Below are 24,195 nucleotides of genomic sequence, written 5' to 3' on the forward strand. Positions count from 1 at the left end.
CTAAAAAAAAAAAATATAAATTAATTTTTAACTATAAAAAGTTTTAATTTCTTGATTCACATTTCCTAGAAATATTAAACTAAATAACTTAAAAAATGAAATAAAAATCTAGAAAAATTTATTTTGTAGGATTTTTTGTACTTTTTCCGTTTCTTAAAATAAAACTTAAATAAAATCTTTAAAAATATATAAAAACTCTAAAAGGAAACCCCAAAATTTCTCTAATTTTCTCGCAGTCCAAGTCCCAAGGCCTCTAAAAATTTGAACCCTACAAAAAAAAAAAATCTAACAAGACACTAAAAACTTGGTTAAAGATAACAAAACAACACAAGCCCTAACTGTGATTGATTTATTGTTTTATTGTGCCAAAAAATATAAAAAAAAAACCAAGAAAATGAAAAATCCGAGAAGGAAGCTGGGGGCAGAGAAATTAAAATTTACAATACCGATAAGCAGAGAATTGAAAACACTATTAAAGGCCAAGAATTCTAACTGAAAGTCAGTCTATGAACCCAAGCGAGCACATCTTTCTTGGCCAACTCGAAGCTACGCCGGTTGCCCGTGGTAATTAATAAATAATTTGTGAGATTTTTTATTTTCTTTCACATGTTGGCCCTAAAATCCGAGCTCAACTGAAAGGCAAACTGAAAGGTAAATAGCCATGGCTAATGGCTTGGATTGGTAGTCTGTGGAGATGAAAAGGGGTAGAGGGATTACCCCTCAATCACAGTTCATTAAACTGTAAAAGGGAGGGAAGAACTGTCTTGGAAACTGAGGTATTTATGAGATGATTGTTCTCTGTTGAAATTCGCCTGATCTATGAATTTTAACACTAACTTCCTTAAATCAAAAAACTTCTTCAACACTTTCCGCAATCTCACTCTCAAATCCCAACCAATCTAAAGTAAAGTCCAAGCCATCCTTCTACGAATCCCAGCCAATATTTGGTCAATAATCCTTTTCCAAATTTGAATTTCCCATTGGCCACATAACATCTGTGACTTTGTACCCCTTTTTAACCCCCTAAAGCCTTAAACCAAAACCAACTGCTGACCAATCTATATACACAACAGAGTTTTCATTTCACACCTATTTGAAATTTGCTGTCATCTTTGCTTACTGTTATTATTATTATTATTATTATGATTATAATGCGTTTTGGAAATGAAATTGGGGCAACCGCAGGATGCGGAAGACTGAAGCAGCTGGGACCCTGGTGTGTGTTAGTATCTGAGAAATACATATACATATATGTATATGTATGTATTTGTAAGTTTTTTTTATGCTTTAGTTTGGTCAGCAAAACAAATCTCAACATTTGGCATACAATTTGCATTATTTGACTTTCTTTTCTTTCTATGCTGCAAAGCTAAGTCCTTCCGTTGATGTATGTCAAAGTTACGTGCGCGTGTTAAAATCCTTTCTAATTTAATATCTATAAATCCCCGGCTATGACAGCCGAGGCCCAATGGGTTAAGGGTTAAGAATAAATATAGGAGTTAGGAATAAAAAACAAAAAAAAAAGGGTTATCAACGATGGAGGGTTGCTTATCAACGTGGCAAATTGATTTGCGCTCGTTATGCGGTCACTTGGGGTACATTTTTTGGTCAAAATTGTAAAACCGAAATTGGCCAAACGTGCGTTACAAATTAATGTTTGTTCGGGATTTTGTTTCTCCTTTCCATAACCCCCTTGCTAGTATTATTTTTATTTATTTTTGCTTCGTTTTTTTTGTTTTTTTTTGCAAACAAGCCATAAACCCTTTTATACTTCAACAGGATGTGCCGCCTGATGCCGAGTTATGTGGTGCAAATGCCCCCGTGGGTGGAGTTTTATTGGTCAGGCAATCAATATGGTATTAGTTGGGCTTGTCATTCAATGACATCGATATGGCTTATTGATATGGATAGAAAATTGAGGTGGGGTTATGGTAAGGGTTGAAGGTGAATATTAAAAAAAGGTTTTAATGGAAAAGATTATTAATTTTTGTTATATATTATTCATTAAATTAACTTTTTATTAAGTAAATAATATATTTTGAGTATTGTAAAGCCTAAATATTAAGCAATCAAATCTGCAAAATACCTAAAAAGTTGTTTTTCTAAGCAAATTTTAGAGCTTTCTTTTTGATGTACAGAAAGATAGACAATTTCCCTCCTCCTCAACCTCATTTTTAGTACAATGTGAGCACTTCTTTAGCTACAATTTTCATGTGCCATCATATTATTTCCTATGATATTGTGACAAAGCCTTCTCCTTTCTCCTTTCCCCTTCTTTTTTCCATTCACATTTTCCGGCGCTTCGTCAGACTCATCATATTTTTTATAGCATACTTTTGTGCGCACTCACGTTAGGTTAGAAAATGTCGCCTCTGATTGCTTTCTTATTTGTTTACATTTGCAGGCTATTGACATAAGCCAAAGCATAGAAACAGTGTCAGGGAGGAAAATAAAGTAGAGGGGGGCAGGAAGAACCTCTCATGGAACGTGCAAGGCATATCAAAAAATCGAAAATGCCCGACACATGTTTCAATCATTTTCCATTTTTATTTATTGTCAGCATTTATTCTGCTGACACTTTTCCAACCACTTGCTTGTACGCCACATCCCGCCCCACACACTCCATGCTTGTATTTGTATTTTGTATATGTGTGGGCTTAGAAAAACAATTTGCAAATTGCTTGAAAAATCAACCGCCTTATGCCAAGTCGAAATCTTTGCATGAATCACTACTAAATGTAAATTTATCTGACTGCCAGGAATGGATTTATTTTTCTGCCGCAGTAATTAAACAAAAATTGTTGGCCAACTGTTAATCAGTTTTAAGAAACTGGCAGCTGTAGGGAATTTAATTTCTTAAACATGGCCCATAAATTTCATTCTGTGGCTGGAGGGCGGGGGAGGTAACAGGCAAACGTATTGAAAACCATAAAAAGTCAAAGAAGTCAAGGAAATGAAATTGGGAAAAATTGTAGATATTTTAGTGGGGTATGTTGGGTAGTGGTAAAGGTTTGTAAAGCTTAAGAACTATTTTATTATATATTTTAAATATTTTTAAATTTATTTCTTGTTTTTATTAGCAAAAATATTTGAGAAAATTTGTATTTAAATTGAAGTTTTTATGGGTTTTTACCAGAAAATATTTGACGGGAAGATTGAATATTCTTATTCAGCGAAAAAAGAGTTAAATTAACATTAAAAAAAAAATAAATACTTTATAAATAAATAGAGTATTAAATAGTTCTCCTTTCTATCTCACTTTCTGTCCCACTTCTGCCGCAGTGTTGCCAATTTATGTGTAAAGTAAGCAAAAGTCGACTGATTGGGGGTCTGTCCACTCGCTTGGCTCTCCTCCATTTGGCAGTACCACCCACTGTATGCCCTCTTCTCCACCTATTTTCCACAATCACTCCCCCCTCTCTTTTTTACCCACCGCACATTGTTGCTCATGCAATTTCAATTACGTTTGCTGTCGATTTTCGAATACGTTTCGGCGTTTCAATTCGATTTGCAATCCACCCTGGCAATCAACTTTCCCTGTCCCCCATTTTCACCATTTCCCCACAACCAGCTACCAACCACTCTCCTTCCATATTTTCCTATCCCTCTTCGATCCACTTGATTTCAATTAAACTGAGTTGCCATTGGCGCTGACGCTTTTCGACGTGTCGCAAATGCAGCTTTCAGTTTTCGCTTTTCCCGCCTGTCAGCTCCCCAAATTTTCCTCTTCCTTACCACTCTAAAGATTTTCCCCAAGTTTATTCGCTTGTTTTGCTCCTGTCGACTGCCGCTGCCGCTGCTTTTAGCCATTTAATTGTTTTTCTTCGTTTTTCATTTTGTGATTTCCTCTTTGACTTTGGCTCTCAGCTCCTACACTTGACCACTTGCATTTTATGGCGACGCGGAAAAGCTGTTTTCTCCCTCGTTGGGTTGGCGGGGGGGGTAGTAGTGGGGGGGTATAGCCATGTTGTTGATGATGTTAACTTGGTGTTGGTTTGGGTGGGGCAAGGAATACGGTGGGTAAAAGTGTGGTTATAGATTTTGGGGGAAACTAATAAGATTTTAAAAATAAAAACCTAAAACCTTGCTTAGGGAAAACTTTTTTAGAGTAAGAAGGTTAACTAATTAGCTTTTTTGGTTTAAGAAAAGTTAAAAAAAAAGGATAAAAATTGAAAGAATATCATTTCCAATATGTAAATATGATTATTCAGTAGTAAGAAGGGATATATTTTGTATATAATCTGTCAATTTTATAGTCTTTTTACCAATCTGTTAACCATTTTTGACAGATTTAACTGAGCTGCTACTCCTTAAGCTTATTCTATAATAAAAATACCAAATAATAATATTAATAAAATCATATCAATGACAAAAATCATTAAAACTTTGAGAATTTTACAGTTTCTTCTTATTAAGGACTTTAATTTTTACACCAAAATAACCTCTAACATCCCATAGTACTTCCCCCAACAAGAAACGTTAAGAAATCGTAGCCAATCGGGCGCTTTCCAATCGCCAATCGCCCGTCACAAATAAAAAGCAATGCGCTGCTTGTTTAAAACAAAGAAAATTGCCATTGTAAATAAAATAAAAAATCAGACAAAAACAGGGAAAGAGGGAGAAAGGGAAAGGGAAAGGGGGAGTTGAAATCAAAAGAACGCGCAAATGGAGAATACAAGAAGAAATTGAACGCCAAAGGGCCAAGAATAAAGTTTTTCAAAAGCGATAAAAACGAAATGTCGCATATTTTTATGACAACCAGAGGGTTGAGGATGAGGAGTTTGGAGAAATTTTTTGGGGTTGCTGCAGAGGTGAGAGTGGAATTTCCCAGCACATTGGCGCAAATTGAAATTGGTAAAACAGCCAACAAATAAAACAAAAAAACAACTTGAATAAAAAGCGTTAAAAAATTCATCAAGAGCTTATTTTTTATAGTTTATTTTACATGAGATGATAGAATTAGTTTCTGGCATTCTATTTTATTGACAAAGTAACAACATTTTAGGCCTACAGCTTGGCCAGGTTAGTGAATGCTTCCAAGTGTCAGTCAACTTTGAACTGAAAATATTATAACGTTGCAGCTGTTTATCATTGAGGGTAAATTACTAAGCAACTTAGTTTTCTAACAAGGCATTGAACTCGTACTCAGACTTGTTCAGAACCAGAAAGCTCTCCGTAAGCATTGCCTTAACACTTTTCAGTGTGGATTGTAGAAAAACTGAGAGAGTGCATAAAACTAAGATCTTTGTCCCTTCTAACATTTTGTTCTGAAATAGCAGAATAAAAGACGAGCTATTGATGTTCCACTTAGTTTAAGTTTAAGTTATACAGGTTGGCCCATGTAGCGTTTGCTTTTTGAACTATCAATAATTTTGACTTTGATATTCCAAATATCATTGTCAATGTCTTAGATATTTAGTAGAAGGTTTGCGGTTTACAAAATGGTTAAGTTTACGCTTGAAGAAAATTGGGAAAATTTGATATTTTTATAGCGAACGCAAATTTTACGTGGGCCACCCGCAAGACTTTTTTGACAACCTAATATCTGCTTCAACCTTCAACAGGCTTCAGGGAGGGGCAATCATTAGGCAATCATTAAAATCCGCAAACTTGTAAAGCATTAAAACATCGCCATATCAGTATTTCAATTCATCTTACATATTTCTCTTTGTTTACGGGAAAATCCTGCTTAAATTATCTCACTTTTTGGCCAAGAATGTGTTTTTTATTAGCACTATTTATTATTAAGTGAAAAAACACAATTTCCACCAAATCAAATGTGAAATTTCTTCGCCTGATTAACAATTACAAAAGTTTAAAAAGCATTTAAAGTTCATTTTTACCGTAAGACCTGGGTAGAAATTACACATCCGTTTATTGAATTTGAATAAAATATATCTATGAATATAATATAATAAAATCTTTAACCCATTACAAGCACTTTTCCACTTTAACTGCACATCAATAAGACCTGCTTTTCATACAAACCATTATCAGTAAAGGCTTTGCTTATTTTCTTTAGGGTATCTTCTTTGGGAGTCCTCAACCTAGTGTAAGTGTTAACAAACTCTAAAAGATAGATATTAAATAGATCAAACTGCAGTTGATAAACTTTAAAAACCCACCTCTGTGTGATTTTGTAACCGGATAGTAATGACACTCATACAGAACCACAAAATTCTGATCATCGGTGCCTATAATCTTAGCATTTTTCTGTTTTGGATTCGGAAAATCCATTTGGGTGCATAAATTTAGGGGTACACTCTTATGCTTTCTAGTGGAAAAAACATCCAGATAGATCGATCGATGTATCAATTTGCCTTTTAGTTTGGTCTGTAAGAGGAAAATAATATATTTTTTTAACATTTTGGAAGCGAATTGGCTTAGTTTTAGTTTAACCCACTGTATTAAAGGTTTGGGACAACTTGCGACATGGCCCTGGCTGACTGGATAGAATTTCTTGCAGTTTTATTGTTGCCAAAATTGCCAGAATCAGGAAACTGTAAAGAAAAAATATTAAATTATGAAAGTTTCTAACTTTTTCAATGCTTACCTGTAGGTTCTCATGTTTGTTAAGTTAAAAAATCAGCTGGAAATGGGCTTTATAAGATTTTTTAAGCGGAACAAAAACATTTTTAAGGAACCTTAAATGAAATTTAATGCTTAATTATAAATTATAAATGTATAACTTAAGCTGGCAAGGCATTTATAAGTCAGAACTACAGAAAAATGTGACAGAAAAAGTTTAAATTATTTTACAAAAATTTTCAAATAACTTCTCCAAAAACTTATTCTGAAATATTTATTTATTTATTTAAGATTACAAAGCTGTTATATTTAACACCCATCAGGTAATTAATTAACTTATAACCCATAACCTTTAACCCCCCTTTGATTCCTTAACTATTAACCCACATATATCATTATCAAATTGCTCTCATTGCCACTTTGGCGCTTGTGGTCTTAGAAACTTTGCCAACCCACTACCAGTTCCTTGACTTGGCTTGGCATAATTTAGAGCCATATATAGTAAATGCCTTTGCCATGGACCATAACTCAGTCCCAGTTCGAGTATCCACAACCAGACACAAATCATAATACTGATGGCCTTAGATAGAGATAAAGTAATGCGGCTCCTTTAGCCCGCTAAATGGATTTCCCAAAGCATTTGCCAAGTTTATGAAAAATAATCATAGAGACAATGGCCAGTGGGGGGGATGGGTGATGAAGCGGGGGGTTTGATCTATATAGTTATATCATGCAGCGTGTGGTTGGCGTATAAAGTGCTTTTAAAAACATCCCAACCCAAGTCTTGGCCAAAAAGTTTTTGGCCCAGCAAGCAGCTTAGGAAAAAGGGCGCTGGGCGTTCGTTTGGCGGCAAAGTGTTTTTCATGAGCAATAATAATAATAATTTCGAGGCCGAATTTTAATTGCACCCAATGGACTCGTTGAAAATAGGACTGGGGTCAGAGTTCTTCAAGATGGATGGTAAAATAAAGTCAGGCATAAGCAGGGGTTAACAAAAATGGGTTAGCGGGGGTATTTGCAAAGTGTTTTAAGGTTAAAAATAATTTGGGAATAACAAGAAGGTAATAAAAAGTAAGTATTTTTAAAATTAGAAAGAAAACTTTTAATATTTTAAGCTAAAGAAGTTTTAAGAACTTTGTAACTAAGTTTAAGTAAAGGATTTTGTTAATTTTCCTTCTAAATTTAGTTCCATTTTCTCAGCCATTTTCTTTCCTTACAAATAATAATCAGCCTGGAAAACAGTTTCATCAATCATTGAGCGAAGCACATTGGGATTTCCACAGCTTTTCCTTATGTCTACCAACGTAAATCCATTAAAATACAACGAAATTAATTATTATGTCGGTTTCTCGTCTGCTTGTGCGTCAGGTGGGTGGCATGGGTTAAATGGTTCAGCTCGTTTTTATTGCCTTGTCGCGTTTATTTCAACGGCGCCAACTTTCATGCTCAATTAAAACGTTTGTTTAATGAAAACAAATGCGCTTAATTAATAAACACGCATTTTGTGGTTTTTGGGTGGGTGGGTGAATGTAATGGGGATTGTGTAAAAGGGTTATTTTCCATAACCCCCCTAACCATTTTTTCGTAAATCTCCTTTTTTCGGTAATGCAGAAAAGTCAAAAACTGTCGCAGCTGTTTATGTAGCGGTTGTTTGCTATAATGGTTGTTTTTTTTTTTTGGTTGCTATTGTTTAATTACATTTTGTTTTACTTTTATTTTGGAGTGTTATTGTTAGCGAGATTTATAAAAATTAAGTTTTAGTAGCAGCAGCAGTTTGGGGTCACCCTGTATGGTTAAGATGTAGGAAATTAAGTTAAATATTAGAAGCATACCTTGTGGCTGATCTGAAAATTGTGTTTAGTTCAAAAAGCAAACGTAAGAGGGGGAAAGAGGCGCTTTGCAGGTTAGGTATTAAATTTGTATTACTAGGAAAAATATGTTAAATATATTATATATAAATATTATTAAATATATTATATATTTTATTTAGAAAAATAACATTAATATGTGTATTTTTTACAGCAAATAGTTTTAGATTAAAATTAATAAAATATTTTAATAAATATTTGATTTATAAGTTTCATTCTGAAAACTTACTAGATCTGTTCTGCAGAGAACATTTTATTCATTTAGAACTAATTTTTTATTATAATATTATATTTCAGAAATTTCTTACTTAATATATGATATGTTTATTCACTAAACTTTAGATTAAACCAATGAGAAGAACTTTGAAAAGTTCTTACAACTTCTTCTGAAATATCTTTTATACTTTTTCTAAAAACTTTCCCTACTTATTAAGTTATATAAATTATGCTTTATAAAAATAAACTAGACTATAGCTTCCTGTAGAGCATAACCTTATAAAACTCCCAATAAACTAGATTACCCATCCTCCTTCCGCTAGCACCATTTGGTCTGCCCACATACTCATATTTGCAACAATTCCATTAAAACTTTCCCCTTTTTTTATTTTTCTAGGGCCAGCGATTGCACATTTTGTTTATTTGGTGCATAATGCATTTCCGGAACTCTATATCTTCCCCCTAAATGGACTAGACTAGAGGCCTAGGCTTTGACTTTGGCTTTGATTACGATTGCAATTGCAGTTGCTGGCTGGATGGAGTGGCATGGGATTGCATTGCAACTCATATTTTTTACCCATTCTGCAGTGACATATTTCTCGATTATCGCTCAACTTTCCCAGACTTTCTCATAGGTCATCAGAAACGATTGCAAATAATATTCGGTGAATGTCTAGGTGGAAATTTCGATAGCTACTCGCCTTACCAGCGCTTTTTTTTGTTTTTTGTCCCCTCCCCCCCCCCTTCAGACGGTTTGTCTACAATTTCAGTAGATGGCGCTATTTAAATTGTTACTTCGCTTTTTTTATGGCCATATTTTGTTGTTTTTCGGTTTTGTTTTTGGGTTATTTCTGTGTGGTTTTGGTTGTCTCATTTGGTTTTTTTGCAATTGAGGCTTTTTTAATGGTAATTTCGTCATAGGCCCGCACACGTGTCTTATGGGTGATAACTTTTGCGGGCCAACCATGCGTATGCTTAATTGGCTGCGACTTATTTGGGTCTTACTAAAAGGCTAAGCGAAGCTTAAAGGGGGTAAGAGCAGGTTTTCAGTGTGATATAAATATGGTAAGTAGATAGTTTTAGCATAATATTAATTATATAATAAATTTAAAAATTAGTTAAAGTGAAGATTATCCAAAAGTTAATAAAGAAAATACTTATTTTTAATGTTTTCTACTTAAGTTACCTTTAATTTTTCAAACTTTCATTAAAGTATCTACAAAAGAGCTTAGTAAAATGATTTCCATAGGAACCCATAGCCTATTTCATAAGTTCAATGACTTTATTAGGATTAAGTAATTATCTATTATTAAATAAAATATTAAATAATATGAAAGAAAAAACCCAGCAAAAAGGTCATGCAAACAGAAATTCTTAATTACACAGAAATTCTTATTTTAACCTTATCACCATCGTAACTTCATCCCACCCTCCTCCAACGATCTCTTGGTCATTTCCGTTACTCGTTAAACGATAAGCTCCAAGTCCAAAAATTAAAATTCATGAATTTTTAAGACGTATTTAAGGTGTTATCAGTCTACCAATAAATGTGAAAAGATCTGCTGGCGAGGTGTCAAATTGAAAAATGTTTAAAACGCAAAAAAAAGAAACTGTGAATGAATTACCAGATTAAACTATATATATATATACATTACAGCAAAGATCGGTTGAGAGAGGGGAGGGAGACCCATCAGTGAGACCCCCAACCGATAAGTAGCCCCCTTTTCGAAGATCCCACACATCCCTCGCACACCACAACTGATTAATTATAGTGAGCACTGGGCACTTGTGTAGTACTACACTATACTATAGTATATACTATATATACACGATGATAAAGAAAGAGCATAAAGAAAAAAAATTATAATCATAAAGGGCAGATCGTCTTCGCTGGCCCAGCTGCTGGGTCAAGTTCAAGGACAAGCTATCAACAATAATAAGTGGAAATGAATGGAGCAGAGGCAGCAGAAATGATAGGCTAGGGGGTAATGGGAGCAAGAGTGCACTGAGAGAAAAAAATTGGAAAGTATTATAAGGAAATGGTTTGAATTTAAAGATTATATAACATATATATATATGGTTATAGTTTCTGACTTACTTTTAGTTAATGAGGGCCAAGAAACTTAAACTTAAAACTTATTTTCATCTTCCTTCACGTCTAATCTTTCTTATCAATCCCTCCTAAGCTTCTTTATAGATTGATTAAGCTCTGATCCGTTTAATTTCACTTTTATTCTTACCATCTCTTTCCTGTTCTATCTCTTCCTCTCTCCTGTAATCTTTGGCCAGACCGCGCCCTTTGTAGATCATTGGGTCACTATGTGTGCAGATGCGTCGTCCCTCGGCGTCACTTTACCGCTGCCAACTGGAACACAGTAAAAAAATTACAAAAAAAAGGAAAAAAAAAAAAGAAAAGAAAAGAAAAGTATACTGACCATAAGAGCCCCTGAAGGCTGTCTTCTTGAGAAGATCCCTTACCGATTCCCCGGTCCCGATTCTCGGGGCACTTGTGAAGAAAGGAGGCAGAAATGAATTTGCAGCTCGTGGGTAATCAAGTGAGGCACTCGCAGACACACACACGCGCAACCTGCAACGATGCCACTTGTTCGCTCACTCAGACAGCGTGGAGCTTCCATTGTGAATGGTTTTGTTTTTTTTTTGTACGGTGCTCCTCCTTGTACCCTTTCAGAAGAGATGGTCATATGACAAGGGTTAAAATTTATGATAAAATATATATAAGAAGGGATTATCTAATCAGAAAATACTGAAGAAACTCTACTTTTGAAAAATCTTTCCATATCATGAAAATATTTAAAGACATTTCATATCTTTAAGATACTGTTTATATCTTTAAGATACTTTCCTTAGTTCCTATTGATTATCTTTGATCCCTTTCACCCATCTTGCAGAGCATTTGAAGTTACCCATTTACCATAATCTTAGCCGACTTCAATCTCTTTGCTGCTGCCGTAACCCCCCACTTTGGAGTATTCTTACTTGTTATCAATTGTTGTTGTTGACCACCCTACACCACCTTAACCCTCCTTCCAACCACCCCCTTGCTGCGGTGTGTTGTTGTTGTTGTTATTGCATTTAAGTGCAGCTTGTTAATGCTCATTAAATGTTAAGGGAGCTGTAAGCTGTAGTAAGCTGGCTCTGAGCTCGACGAGAGCTGAGTTTAGCTCCCCAGATCGACGGCAGAAAGCAATTGTCTCGGCCCGAGCCCTGCCTCAAATTGTGGCAGAGTCCGATACCCCATTGGCTGTGGGCTTTAGTTCCATAAAATGAAGCGAGCCAGAAAGTCGCGGCGGGCGCGTTAAAAGGAAAACAAAAACAACAACTTTGCCTCCAAACAATAAAATCAAAAAGAACCCAAAAAAAAAAAAAAACAACGATCGATGACAGTGAATAAAGTTCAAGCAATAAAAACCAAAAAAATTAAATAAAATTATATACAAAAAAAAAAGAAGTTAAACCAAAATAAGAGAAGGAAAACTTAAACGTAAATTGAAAATTCGAAAGAACTTCGTGAATATCTTTGGCTGCTTCCTATTTTTACACAGAGAAAAATAAAGCTTATTAAATAATGATTTTTTTAAAGAATATTTTAATATTTATTTACCTGCTTAAAAACATTAAGGAGCTTATAGAAAAAAAATAATAAAATTTAAAAAATATTAAAAAAATTAAAAAAAAAAAATTTAGTAAATTATTTATTAAAAAAAATATTTTTACTACAATAACATTAAAAACTAATATATTTTTAATATTTATAATATTTTTTAAGTTTAAAAATTAAAAAAAAAAAATTTTATTTTATTTTTTTCCTACAACAAAAAAAAATTTATATAAAAAAAAATTTTTAATTTTCAAAAGTTTAATTTTAAATATCATATTAACTTATACCTTTTCCTATTTCTACTCAGAAAACCAATTTTTTCATAGCAATCAATATTAACAGCTAAATTTTTCTCTGTTTACCACTTCATGATCGTGATCAGTTGCTCATTATCGTGATCATCAACATTGTTGTCGTCGCGTGAAAAACCTGTTCGCTTGGGAAAAGGCTCTCCTGTGGTTGTTGTTGTTGTTGTTGTTGTTGTTGTTGCGACTGCTGCTGCTGCTTGGGCCGGTGTTACGGCTGTGTGAAGCTAATTGAAAAGAAGTATTAACAACGCTCTGCCTTTTTGTTTTTGTACCTTTGATTGACTGACCGACCAACACGAAGGAGTTGTAACAGGGTTATGGGTTGAGGGAAAGGGGGGGAGAATGGCGGGATGTCTGGTGGTATGGCATAATTGTGGGATCAACCAGCGGCAGTGGAAGAACATCACGAGCAAAAACAACAACTACACAGTTAATTAGTAATGCAAAGGCAATGCCTACTCAGTCAGTCAGTCAGTCACTCATTCAGTCAGTCATCCATTCAGTCAGCCATTCAGGCAATTGCTTAGAAATTCAATTTGTATTTCCACAGATCGACAGGATAAGAATTTATCCGTCTGCGAGGAGAGCGTGTGAATATCCCCCGACCAGATGGAGGGTATCGTATCTAATGTGACAGCTGAGGAACGGGGGGGCTGAATCGAGATACGCATCTACAAGATAATAAGAGTCAGTAGTACTTACTTTATATGAGGAGGATGCGTAAAGGGTTAAGGTTTGGGTTTAGGGAGCTGATTTGACAGATCTCTTGTAGAACGTTTAAGGGTAATAAAAGTTGGTAGGTTTACAAGGTTAAGTACCTAAACACTTAATGTTTTATGATTTTTCTTAAGTCGGTACTAGGAATTAGTAAACCAAATCTTGGGGTTTTCATTTTATTAACCAAATAGTTCGTTAGTTTTTAGGTTTTTGATCGCTTTTACTTATTTACTATAAACGATATATGGATCAGAACTAACTATAAGTTAAAGAACTGGTTAATGTCTGTAAACTAGGATTATTATGATATGAAATAATGTTTGGATGATGTCTATTTTAGTACACCTGTCTTAATATTATTATTAGTAGTTGTCTTTAACCTATCTACTAAACAAAGTTCTATATAAATCTTTCACATAATCTTAAACGAAACAATCCTGTACCCTCTGCTCTCCTGAGATCTTCCTGTATCTTGCATCTGTAAACCTAAATGCCCACAAGCATGCACACATGCGCATTGTTTGGCTTTAAAAACAACCACAACTCTAATTCGCATTAATTTAAAACTCAATCAAGGCAATTAGCGCGCACACTGGAGCGACACTCACGATCGCTTCGGTTTCCGCCCCTTCCGCCTTCCTGCCCCTCCTGGATCTGTGCCGCTCTACACCCCTCACCATACATATGTTGCACTTGCATGTTAAAGGATTGATATATGGGGTGGGGTGAGGACTAAGGGATATCCTATGCGTTAGTACTTAAGGGTCACATATTAAACATAATTCAGTTAGTAAAAAGAAACATAAATCTTGCTGGGACTATAAACCATACTTCAACCAGATATATGTTCATCAAAATAGTAATAGTAACTAGGCTAATATACCCCTTCCTTCTTCTGCTATACCCTCTATTAAAAAATCACAGCCAGTGGCAACATTGTAGTCGCGGTTCGGACATCCAGACAGCCGGTCGCACAGCTGATTTCTTGAGTTCTCAAGACTAGCTAGCCGCCGCCTGTCTTCGAACCTGTTATATTGGACTGTGTTATGGAATATGAAATATATATATACTACATGCACATATACATATGTATTTGGAGTGCAACCTACCTCACGGATCGTACCCACACGCACACGAACACTCCCTCTCTCACGCACACTCGACTACGCTACACTCTGCCACTCACGCATTGCGCCCAGCTGCTCGTGTTGTTGTTGCTGTTGCTGCTGCTGCTGCTGCTGCTGCTGCTGCTGCTGCCGCTGTAATGTGTTGCATAAATTTGCCACAAGTAAACATTTCAATAAGCCTTGAGGCGTTGTTTCTTGGCAAACTTTCATTGAGTTTCTATATGCGAAAAAGAAAAAAGAATACAAACACACATGGGTTCTTATCAGCAGCATGGGCGCTACGAAGATGAGAGAGTCGGTAGACAGAGAGCGAGAGTGATTGGCGCTATCAATACAGGGGGGATTCAATAACTAGAACTTTGGGTTAAACTTTTTTTTTTACATATTAAACTGAAAGAAATATTTTTTGTTAAGATTTAAGTAATCCTTTTAATACCCTTACTTCTTATCAGGAAAAAGACTGCATACTTATTGGCGCTCTACTGTACTTAATAATGATTTCGATTATTATTTTTATCTTCATAATATTTATCTTTTTTAGTTAAAAAACATTATATCTTAGCCATAGAAACAGCCATAAAACAAAATTTTATTCGTGACAGATGTTAGTTCTAGTTACCGACGTTCGACTGTAAAACTCTCAAGCTGAGAACACCTCGGGGAACCCGAAGAGCGGCGACAGCAGCAGCAGCAGCAGCAGGCACGAAGAACCTTACTCACTGAAAAACGGATTCGAACAGCTGGTCGAGATCGGGCAGAGATCGATCGATCGATGGATGGATGGCTCGTTGGATCGGTCCGATCGCTGTAAGCACTTGTTGCGTGGTTGGTGGTTCTCTATTAAATCGCCTCCCATCGTGAGTTCCGATGGTTGCATGCGTGTGTGTGTTTGTTTGTTCGCGTGAGTGAGTGCCGAGTCGAACGTTTGGTAGTGTGTGTGTATGTTTGTGTGCGTTGGGCTCGGCTCAGCATTTCCCCCATTCAAAAAAACGGAGCGATTCAGTCTTTGACTAAGCGTCGCAGTTGTCGCAACCAAAAGAGAGAGAGAGACGCCATAACAGGGATCGCGGAGGAGATCAGAGATCGGAGATCGGAGATCTGGGATACGGTTGCGGGCTCGGTCAATCCGGAATAGTCAGTGTCCCTGGCCAAGGCTTAAATCTAATTATTGTGTTTAATTAACTAACTAACTTAAATAGAACACTAAAACATAGACGGACCAACTAAAAAAAAAAAACGAGCGTGGGTCCAAAAGTGCAATTTCTGTCTGTGATTAGAAGTTTCTATTGTTTTTCGCCAGAAACTACGATTAGCTAAAGCTTTAAAAAATAATAAATAACAACAATAAATGTGCAATGTAAAAAGCAAAAGTGATGCAACATCTAAATATTTATTAAATATTATTCTGGCTAAGTGATAATGAAAGCATTAGTAATGCTAATCAAAATGCCAACAAGTCGGATCTAGCCTGCAGAGGATCTAAACTTATTGGATTTAAAAGAAAAAACACATTTAAGTGGTAAGTTTTGGGAAGGGTTTCTGGGGTTTCTTAGCCTGCATCTAAGTTTCTTTTTAAAAAATTTAAATTACTGAATAAGTCACACATTTTTAGTGATTTTAGTTCTTAAAAATATGACATTTTTTAGTCATTTTTATGACTTTTAAGAAACTGCTTTGAAGTCTACACAAAGCTAAAAGCTAAAACATTTTTCATTGGTTTTTTTTTAAACTAAAATTTATAATAATAAAAGTTGCAATTTTCTAGGAAATCAAAAGGATCTTAACCGCTGCTTTCTTTCGAAGCTCTCATATTTCTACCAGTCACCAAAAGAACTTTTTAAACTAAATTTTCATTTAATTTTTTTACACACTTCCCTGGAATGTTAAATGAGTTTTTTTTGTTTTTAAATATTTACCAAAAATTGTACACCACCGCAACGTCATGAGCAGAGCCGCTCAGTTAATCATAAAATGCAATCCGATTGAAATAAAACTGAATCGAACTTCAAAAGATATATATACGAAACTGTAGATATATAGTACCTATGCGTGTGTGTGTGTATCTTGGAAAATAAATCGTGTTATACTTCGGCAAACAAACGCATTAAATTGCAATTAGCCCCTCGGCCCACTACCTCCCTTCTTACGCCGCCTTAATAACATTTTTTATTTATTTATTTAATTTTTTTTGCCCATTATTATTTCATATTTATCAGCGAGCACGAGCGTTTTCAAGTGTAACGCAATAAGAAGTAAAAAAAAAATTATATATTTTTTCGATGATTTTCTTTTGTTATCAATTATGTGAGAGAGCTTCAAGTTCATTATCATCATTAATAAAAAAAAAAAGCGTCATCAGCTGGCGGAGTTTCGCATTTGTTGTGATTTCATCTGTCTCGGCAAATATCGTTTTTTTTTTTTTTGTTAAATTCAATAAATACCTGGCCAAGTGAATGTCAATCGATTACGTTGTTTCACGTTTGAACTTTCTTTTTGGCTTTAAGTTGATTGTTTTTTTTTGGGTGTTTGGCCAAAATGTAACGAGCATTGACCGAGAGATTAAATTAACTTTCGGTTCGTTGTCGATGATGATGCATTTGCCTCTGGGTTGGGTTTTTGCGGGCAGTGATGCGAGGGATGTTGTAGCTTTAACTTTGTTTTAAAAATATTAAAAAATATATATATTTTATATGCAGAGAGTAAAAAAACATAACTTTAATACAGAATCAAAATTGTTATATTTTAATTCCTTTTTTCCTATTTTAAAAAGTTTTTTGATTTTAAAAAGGTTAAAAAATGAGGTTATTAAGGATGTTCCCAAATAAATGGCCAAGTTTAGTAGAGATTGCCAGCTTCACTGTACCAGATCACATATATCTGTACCACCTCTGAGTGTTATATAAATACCTTTTAATTTTTAACCGAAACCACACGCGAGCTTTACGCAAATTTGATGGCATTCTGCGACATGTTCTGCGATCACATTTCACCTTCCTTTTTCGATTCGATTTCGATTGATTTTTGGCGAACTTTGCTGAGGCATCAGGAATGAATGTCGGGTGTTGGGCCAAATATATATATAAAATATATTTTTTTACATTTTGGCGTCAGACTGTCCAAACTGGCACTCGAAAGGCCAGGATAGAAGAAGAAATCCGAGTTAACATAATAATTAAACGTAAGTGCGACTGGGCCTGCACACGTTGTCAAAAAAAAAACCAAAAAAAAACAAAAAAACCGACGACAGGCCACAAAATGTGACACAAAAAAAATAAGTAAAATAATAAACCAATTTTTTTTGCAAAATAAACAAGTTTAGGTTTTCTCGTCAATAATTTACATACATCTATATATCTATATATATATGCCGATTGATTCTTAATTCGTTATTTATTCGTGGCTATTTTTATTGGCACATTTTTCACATTTATGCAAATCGCAACGAATCAAGAACCCGCCGAAAAAATTGCCCAAAAACTTGGGCCGCTGCGCAGTTACAGAAGCCCCGAGCTCAGCTCAAAAGCTTGCCGATCCGCAGAGCCAGACATCAGCAGATTATGTCACTTATGCCCCTCACATTCGTATGCCCATATAGCTATATATATCTATATATATATCTATATATATACATATAGAGTGCAGAAGACATCGGTTGGGGCTTCATGGTCACGGCCACCATCGGCAAACGGGAAACTTGGCTTAACAATTTCTTTCCTTGGTCAGCTGTTTCCTGCCTCCTTCTCTTGCCAAAAAAAAGAGGTAGGAAAAGAGCTAACAGAGAGGGACTTACACGGCAGAAAATGTTTATTAATATATAAATTCAAATCTGAATAAATAATGGAAGGCTATAAAACTAACTTAAACCAATTTATACAAAACTATAAACGATTTACAAATCAATTCAATCCTTAAACTTAATTTTTATTATTTGATTCTCTGAATTAGATGACAAATTTAAACTATTTAGTTATGAAAAATATGTAAATCTGATCTTTAGATCTGATTTATTTTCTGTGTATCTTGAGTTTGGCTTTGGGCAAGTTCAATGTACGGCCAACGACGTGCCAAGCCGGCAAGCGACAAAGTAAGCCTGGCAAATAGAAATAGAGAAATTTTCTCATTAGATTTTTGCCGTTTTGCCACTTTGCAGAAAGCCAGATCCAAACTTGCTTTCCATCCCAGAACCCGGCAGAAAAAAAAACGCCTTATGTTAGAAAGGCATTAGAAAAGCTGGCTTCCTTGCTAAAGAAAAGTGAAAAAGTGAACTGGTGGGGGATTCGAAGGAGGATTGGTATGGTTTTAGGCTAGAAGTTTCTTATTTTAAGATGGATTTAAGCTAAGAAAACCTTAAATTAAGAGTCATTAAACTAGTTTAAAATGTCTTCTTACCAAGAATAGTCTACTTTTCCTAAAAATCTCCTATTTCCATCTGAAATCAAGTTACCCAAAAAAGTTACCAAAAAAGTCACGTCATTCTCGAGCCCATAAACTTCGATTTCTTTTATGTCATTTTTGTTGGGGTAAACAAAAAAGCATTAATAACAGCAGAACAAAAATAACAACAAAAAATAGTCAATAAGAAAGAAATGGAAAAAATCGAAATTTTTATTTGCGTCTTAACCCAATTAGGGTAGCTGTAGAAATGACGGCCAGAAATTGTGAAATTCCAAGATCAAAACAGAAAAACAAAAAAAAAAATACGTAAAAGAACTTTCCCATCATTTCTCGTTTTACATAATAATCGGTTACATAATATGCTTTCTACCCACCGCTGAGTGCTTTCTTCTACTTCTTTTGGCCTGGAGCTGAGAGCTGGTTTCGAAGCCGGTTTTGGCCCAGCTGCTATATTCCAACCTTTTCTTTTTTTCTTCTAGCCTTCTTCTAACGCAACTCTAACGATGAGAAACAGCATTGGAGTTGTGAGTCGCTATAGTGGATCCCATCTGCATATTAATCAGAGAGTTAGCCGGAGAATGGGGCCGGAGAATAGTAGAGGAGAGAAGAATTCGCAAGAATTCTTATTAAAAAGCGAGTTTATGTTTGTTGTTGTTGTTCTAAGCACGTTGGAAAAGTGAGAAGCGCATAGAACGGCGCACGCGTCGCCGATCGCTGAGAAGCTACACATATCTGTTGATGAGATGAGGAAGTGATTAAGCCCCCCAAGAAGGAAGTGCTCGCCTCAGATAGATGTCTGTGATTTGTATTTCCAGTTTATTTTCTTCTTTTCTGTTCTGTGTGTTTTTCTATTTTTGCACAGGCCTATTGGATCGCATTTGCATTAATGGTTAGATTTGCCATTTTTGCCACACCTTCTCAGGCCACATTGTGTCCAGCCACTTGGCGACACTACGTGTGATAAAGACATTACTTACCTGTGACTGTGACTGTGCCTGTGCCTGTGACCAAAATCAAATCACTTCTTATCTGGGCCCTCTGATTCTTTTGCAAATACCATACATATTTTTTTTTCGGTAGTCCAAAGTCATCGTGAGGTTTCCTATTCGTATTCCTCGTGCTTATTTGCCAAGCGATCGTGTGGCTGGGCTGTTGTGTGGTTAAGGCAAATATTAGAATCGATCATCTATCAGTGGTTTCTTGATTCTCTTCGGTTTTTTCCTGTATTTGACCTGGCCATTCATTAATCACTTCGAGCAGGTAACCCCTGTGAGTTTTAAATCGTTTTCTAGCTTATTTTTATAGATTTTTATATCCGGTTGGCAATAGGAAAACTAAAAAACGATGGGGATGGGAAGGGTCTAATAGGATTGTTCTTTCTTATTCGAAGAAATTAAACCAATAAGAAAGTCTAGAGATTGTGTTGACTTTCCCTTGACTTGCCTGTTAAGAGATTTTAAGAACCTATTTCTGATATGAATAGGTTTAAAATGTTATTGGTTAGGGTAGGCCAAGATTTGTGGTCTTTTTCTTCTATTAGCTTAACTTTCGTTTCAGGTTTTAGGAATATTATTCTTTGTATTAAAAGTTTTTTCTAACAATCTAACACTTTTATTCTTGCTAATTAATATGTTAATAATTATTTTCGGAACACGTTTGAAGAAGAATTAATTAACTCAACATTAACTCAACATGCTAACTAGATGTCAAAAAAGTTAGAAAGAATATTAAAATAGAGAGAGTTGTGATCAGGTTAATATTATAATAAATTACACAAAGAAAAGTCTGTTAAATTTTTTTGATAAATAAATTAATCAGACATTTTGCAATCTTGCGAAATTCGCAATACCCTCATTACACAAATTTTTTGGGGTATTAACCTTGAACTTTATCACACCTGGTCGTTATTATCTTATCTACCGTGAAAACCCATAAAGCGTGTTTCTTTTTAGCCAGACATTTGCCTTGCAGAATAGCCAAAAAACCAAAGAAATCAAACCAGAGAAACGTAGAACCCAGAACAAAGTGTTATCGGCAATTATAATGCAAAATCAATGATCAATATATATATATATACTGGGCACCCCGAAAACAAAAAGCTATATAAAGCCAAAAACGAATTAGTCGACCGGTTGTTTGGCAGCAAGTCGAAACGAAAGGCCAGACTGCAATTAAAGGCCTAGAATCGTTTTGGGCCAAATTAGCATAAGTGTTATTGAATGTGGATTAAGTCAGTAAGACGGAGAATTCTAATTGCAGCGCCCCATGGTAATGGCCGTGATACTGTTGCTGGCCCTGGCACTTGTACTCGGCTGCTACTGTGCTCTCCATCGGCACAAATTGGCAGAGATCTATCTACGGCCGCTTTTAAAGAATACGCCGCTGGAGGATTGCTATCATGCTGCGCCCATTGAACCGGAGGCTCCTAGGAAGCGAAAACGTGGCATCTGGGATATTCCTGGGCCGCAGAGGATTCCCTTTCTGGGCACTAAATGGATATTCTTGCTCTTCTTTCGCCGCTACAAGATGACCAAGCTGCACGAGGTATATGCGGGTAAGACATTCTCTAGGGAAACTAATCCCTCTAGTTAAGAAAGAACTTATAGCGAATTCTGGGATCAAGATATAGTTTTCCAAATTTAAAGGGTTTTCACATTAGAAACCTACACTTATGGTTATTACCTCCATCATAAGCCATTGAAATCCTATATTCCAGATCTCAACAGGCAATATGGTGACATAGTACTAGAGGTAATGCCCTCCAATGTGCCCATCGTGCACCTGTACAATCGCGAGGATCTGGAAAAGGTGCTGAAATACCCCAGCAAGTATCCATTCCGACCTCCCACCGAGATCATCGTGATGTATCGTCAATCCCGACCGGATCGTTATGCGAGTGTGGGAATTGTCAACGAACAGGGACCAATGTGGCAGCGTTTGCGATCCTCCCTGACCTCCAGCATTACTTCTCCCAGGGTCCTACAGAATTTCCTGCCAGCCTTGAATGCAGTTTGTGATGATTTCATCGAACTACTGCGAGCTAGACGAGATCCTGAGACCCTGGTGGTACCCAATTTCGAGGAGCTAGCCAATCTAATGGGTCTGGAGGCCGTCTGCACTTTGATGTTGGGCAGGCGGATGGGTTTCCTGGCTGTGGATACCAAACAGCCACAGAAAATCAGCCAACTTGCCGCAGCTGTCAAACAGCTTTTCATCTCTCAAAGGGACTCGTACTACGGTTTGGGTCTGTGGAAATATTTTCCCACCAAGACCTACAGGGAGTTCGCCCGGGCCGAGGACTTGATCTATGAGTAGGTACACACCTATCTTTGACTACCATTCTATTCCCATCTAACTCAAATACGATCTTAATCCAGTGTGATATCCGAGATCATCGATCACGAGTTGGAGGAACTCAAAAAGTCGGCTGCCTGTGAGGATGACGAGGCAGCTGGTTTGCGGAGTATCTTCCTTAATATTCTGGAGCTCAAGGATCTGGATATAAGAGACAAGAAATCGGCTATTATAGACTTTATAGCCGCGGGCATAGAAACGGTGGGTCTACGGTTGTTACTTTTGATGGGTTTTCCTTTAACTTATTTTGATTTTCCAGTTAGCCAACACCTTGCTGTTCGTGCTGAGTTCTGTTACTGGGGATCCTGGGGCTATGCCTCGTATCCTGAGTGAATTCTGTGAGTATCGGGATACGAATATCCTGCAGGATGCTCTGACGAATGCCACATACACGAAGGCCTGTATACAGGAGTCCTACAGACTGAGGCCTACGGCGTTTTGTCTGGCCAGAATTTTGGAGGAGGACATGGAGCTTTCGGGTTACTCGCTAAATGCAGGGGTGAGTTCAAAGTTAGTTAGTTTTTTTTTTTTTTTTTAAATAATATTTCCTTTCATATTTCTAATCCTTAGACCGTGGTGCTCTGTCAGAACATGATAGCCTGCCACAAGGACAGCAATTTCCAAGGAGCCAAGCAGTTTAGTCCAGAGCGATGGATTGATCCTGCCACGGAGAATTTCACAGTGAATGTGGACAGTGCCAGTATTGTAGTGCCCTTCGGAGTGGGTCGAAGATCCTGTCCGGGAAAACGTTTCGTGGAAATGGAAGTGGTGCTGCTGCTAGCTAAGGTAATAATCTATAAACCAAGATCAGGAACTATAATTTGATAAATCAACTATTTTTCACAGATGGTCCTGGCCTTCGAGGTGAGCTTTGTGAAGCCTTTGGAAACAGAATTTGAGTTCCTGCTGGCTCCCAAAACTCCACTCAGCCTAAAACTGAGTGATAGGGTTTTCTGATCTGATAGAAAACTGACCCCCAAACACTGCCTAAGCTCAGGCGTTTTGTATCAAATACAACTAAAATAGCTAAGAACTGAACCATTAAGTGAAATTAATGTAAAATATTATTAGGATTCGTGACATATGTATATCCTTTGTCCCTGATGACCCAGCATCAGCAGCCTAGTCCTGTGAAGCAATCAAAATGAAAAGCAAAAACAACCAATTAAAATAATTTTACAAATTTATGCTGACTGGATGTAATGTAGATGTAAAAAAAAATGTCATGTTTTGTTGTAATTACCCATGTAGATAACGATTAATCTTATAATTATTGTTTAGTTTTAGCATTTAAGTAGCAGCAATTGTTTTTTGAGGAAAGACTGTGTTTAAGTTTTGTTTTTCATGATTTTAACAAGTTTACACACACCGTTTTTTGTACATAGTTTTGAAAATTGAACACTCATCTTGTGTACAGTTTAATTTTAATTGTATTTATTCAAGTGTTTCTACTGCCCAAGCAAGCGTTTTTATTTCATCTCTATATCTGTGAATATTTTTGTTAAAAGAAATATAATATTCAAATGAAATGAATTGAAATTAAACAAAAATCAAAAAGTTAAAAACGAAGTAAGGTAGTGTGTTTTATTTTAAGGGTATGTTAGGGGAAGTTTCTTCTACTGTTCCTCTATTTATAGTATTTTTATTAATTTCTTTTTTCATAGATATTATTCACCTCTAAGTCATATTGTGTTAACAATTTAATATAACCTTAATAATCAACTTCCTTACATTTTTCAAATATTCCTTTAAGATCCCTTTTTAGTCAAGCTTCCTTGTTTTGGTTTGTGTCTATACTATCACAAAAGGGAAATTCCATAAAAGTTGCTTACAGTCGCGTCTCACTAAGCATGGTAAGTTTAAAAATTCCCTTTTAAAAATGCTTCGTTTTTCCTAACAAATTCAATAGAGCATTTGAAGTTTAAACAACAAACAAAATAATATTCCTTTGTTAGCATGACAGGAATGTGCTAATTTTGATGTCACCATAAAATTACTCAATATTTGGTTAGCATTTAAAAACAGTTGAAAACGAACACGTTTCATATACTCTCTTAGGGGCA

At 35.8% G+C, this 24,195-nt stretch overlaps 1 protein-coding gene and 1 long non-coding RNA gene across 3 annotated transcripts; one reads left to right on the forward strand and one right to left on the reverse strand.

The window, feature by feature from the left end:
* Positions 1 to 4,917: 4,917 nt before the first annotated feature.
* On the reverse strand, positions 4,918 to 6,727 carry LOC108105932. Its single transcript, XR_001772373.1, has 3 exons — positions 6,404 to 6,727; positions 6,126 to 6,333; positions 4,918 to 6,069 (listed from the first exon to the last, which is right to left on the reverse strand). It is a non-coding gene; the product is annotated as an uncharacterized LOC108105932 (long non-coding RNA).
* Positions 6,728 to 14,500: 7,773 nt separating this feature from the next.
* LOC108106014 (ecdysone 20-monooxygenase) lies at positions 14,501 to 23,660 on the forward strand. 2 transcript variants are annotated; one of them, XM_017212860.2, is made up of 7 exons: positions 14,501 to 15,902; positions 21,038 to 21,332; positions 21,495 to 22,089; positions 22,156 to 22,333; positions 22,392 to 22,631; positions 22,703 to 22,918; positions 22,979 to 23,660. In XM_017212860.2, the coding sequence occupies exons 2-7, from the start codon at positions 21,044 to 21,046 to the stop codon at positions 23,087 to 23,089; spliced, it is 1,629 nt and encodes a 542-aa protein (XP_017068349.1). In that variant the 5' UTR covers positions 14,501 to 15,902; positions 21,038 to 21,043; the 3' UTR covers positions 23,090 to 23,660. The 2 variants fall into 2 exon arrangements, with proteins under 2 accessions (XP_017068349.1, XP_017068350.1); XM_017212861.2 differs by lacking the exons at positions 22,392 to 22,631; positions 22,703 to 22,918; positions 22,979 to 23,660 and having other exon boundaries at positions 21,495 to 22,093; positions 22,156 to 22,224.
* The last annotated feature ends 535 nt before the right edge of the window (positions 23,661 to 24,195 follow it).

The sequence above is a fragment of the Drosophila eugracilis genome, unplaced genomic scaffold (genome assembly GCF_018153835.1).
Source record: "Drosophila eugracilis isolate 14026-0451.02 unplaced genomic scaffold, ASM1815383v1 contig_2154, whole genome shotgun sequence".
In the NCBI taxonomy this organism is placed as follows: Eukaryota; Metazoa; Arthropoda; class Insecta; order Diptera; family Drosophilidae; genus Drosophila; species Drosophila eugracilis.

Bases quoted from the DNA above. Each gene is read 5' to 3' on its own strand.
- LOC108106014 (XM_017212860.2), top strand. From the start codon at position 21,044: ATGGTAATGGCCGTGATACTGTTGCTGGCCCTGGCACTTGTACTCGGC. The intron at 21,333-21,494 runs GTAAGACATTCT...CCTATATTCCAG, and splicing joins GCTGCACGAGGTATATGCGG to ATCTCAACAGGCAATATGGT. The intron at 22,632-22,702 runs GTGAGTTCAAAG...TCTAATCCTTAG, and splicing joins GTTACTCGCTAAATGCAGGG to ACCGTGGTGCTCTGTCAGAA.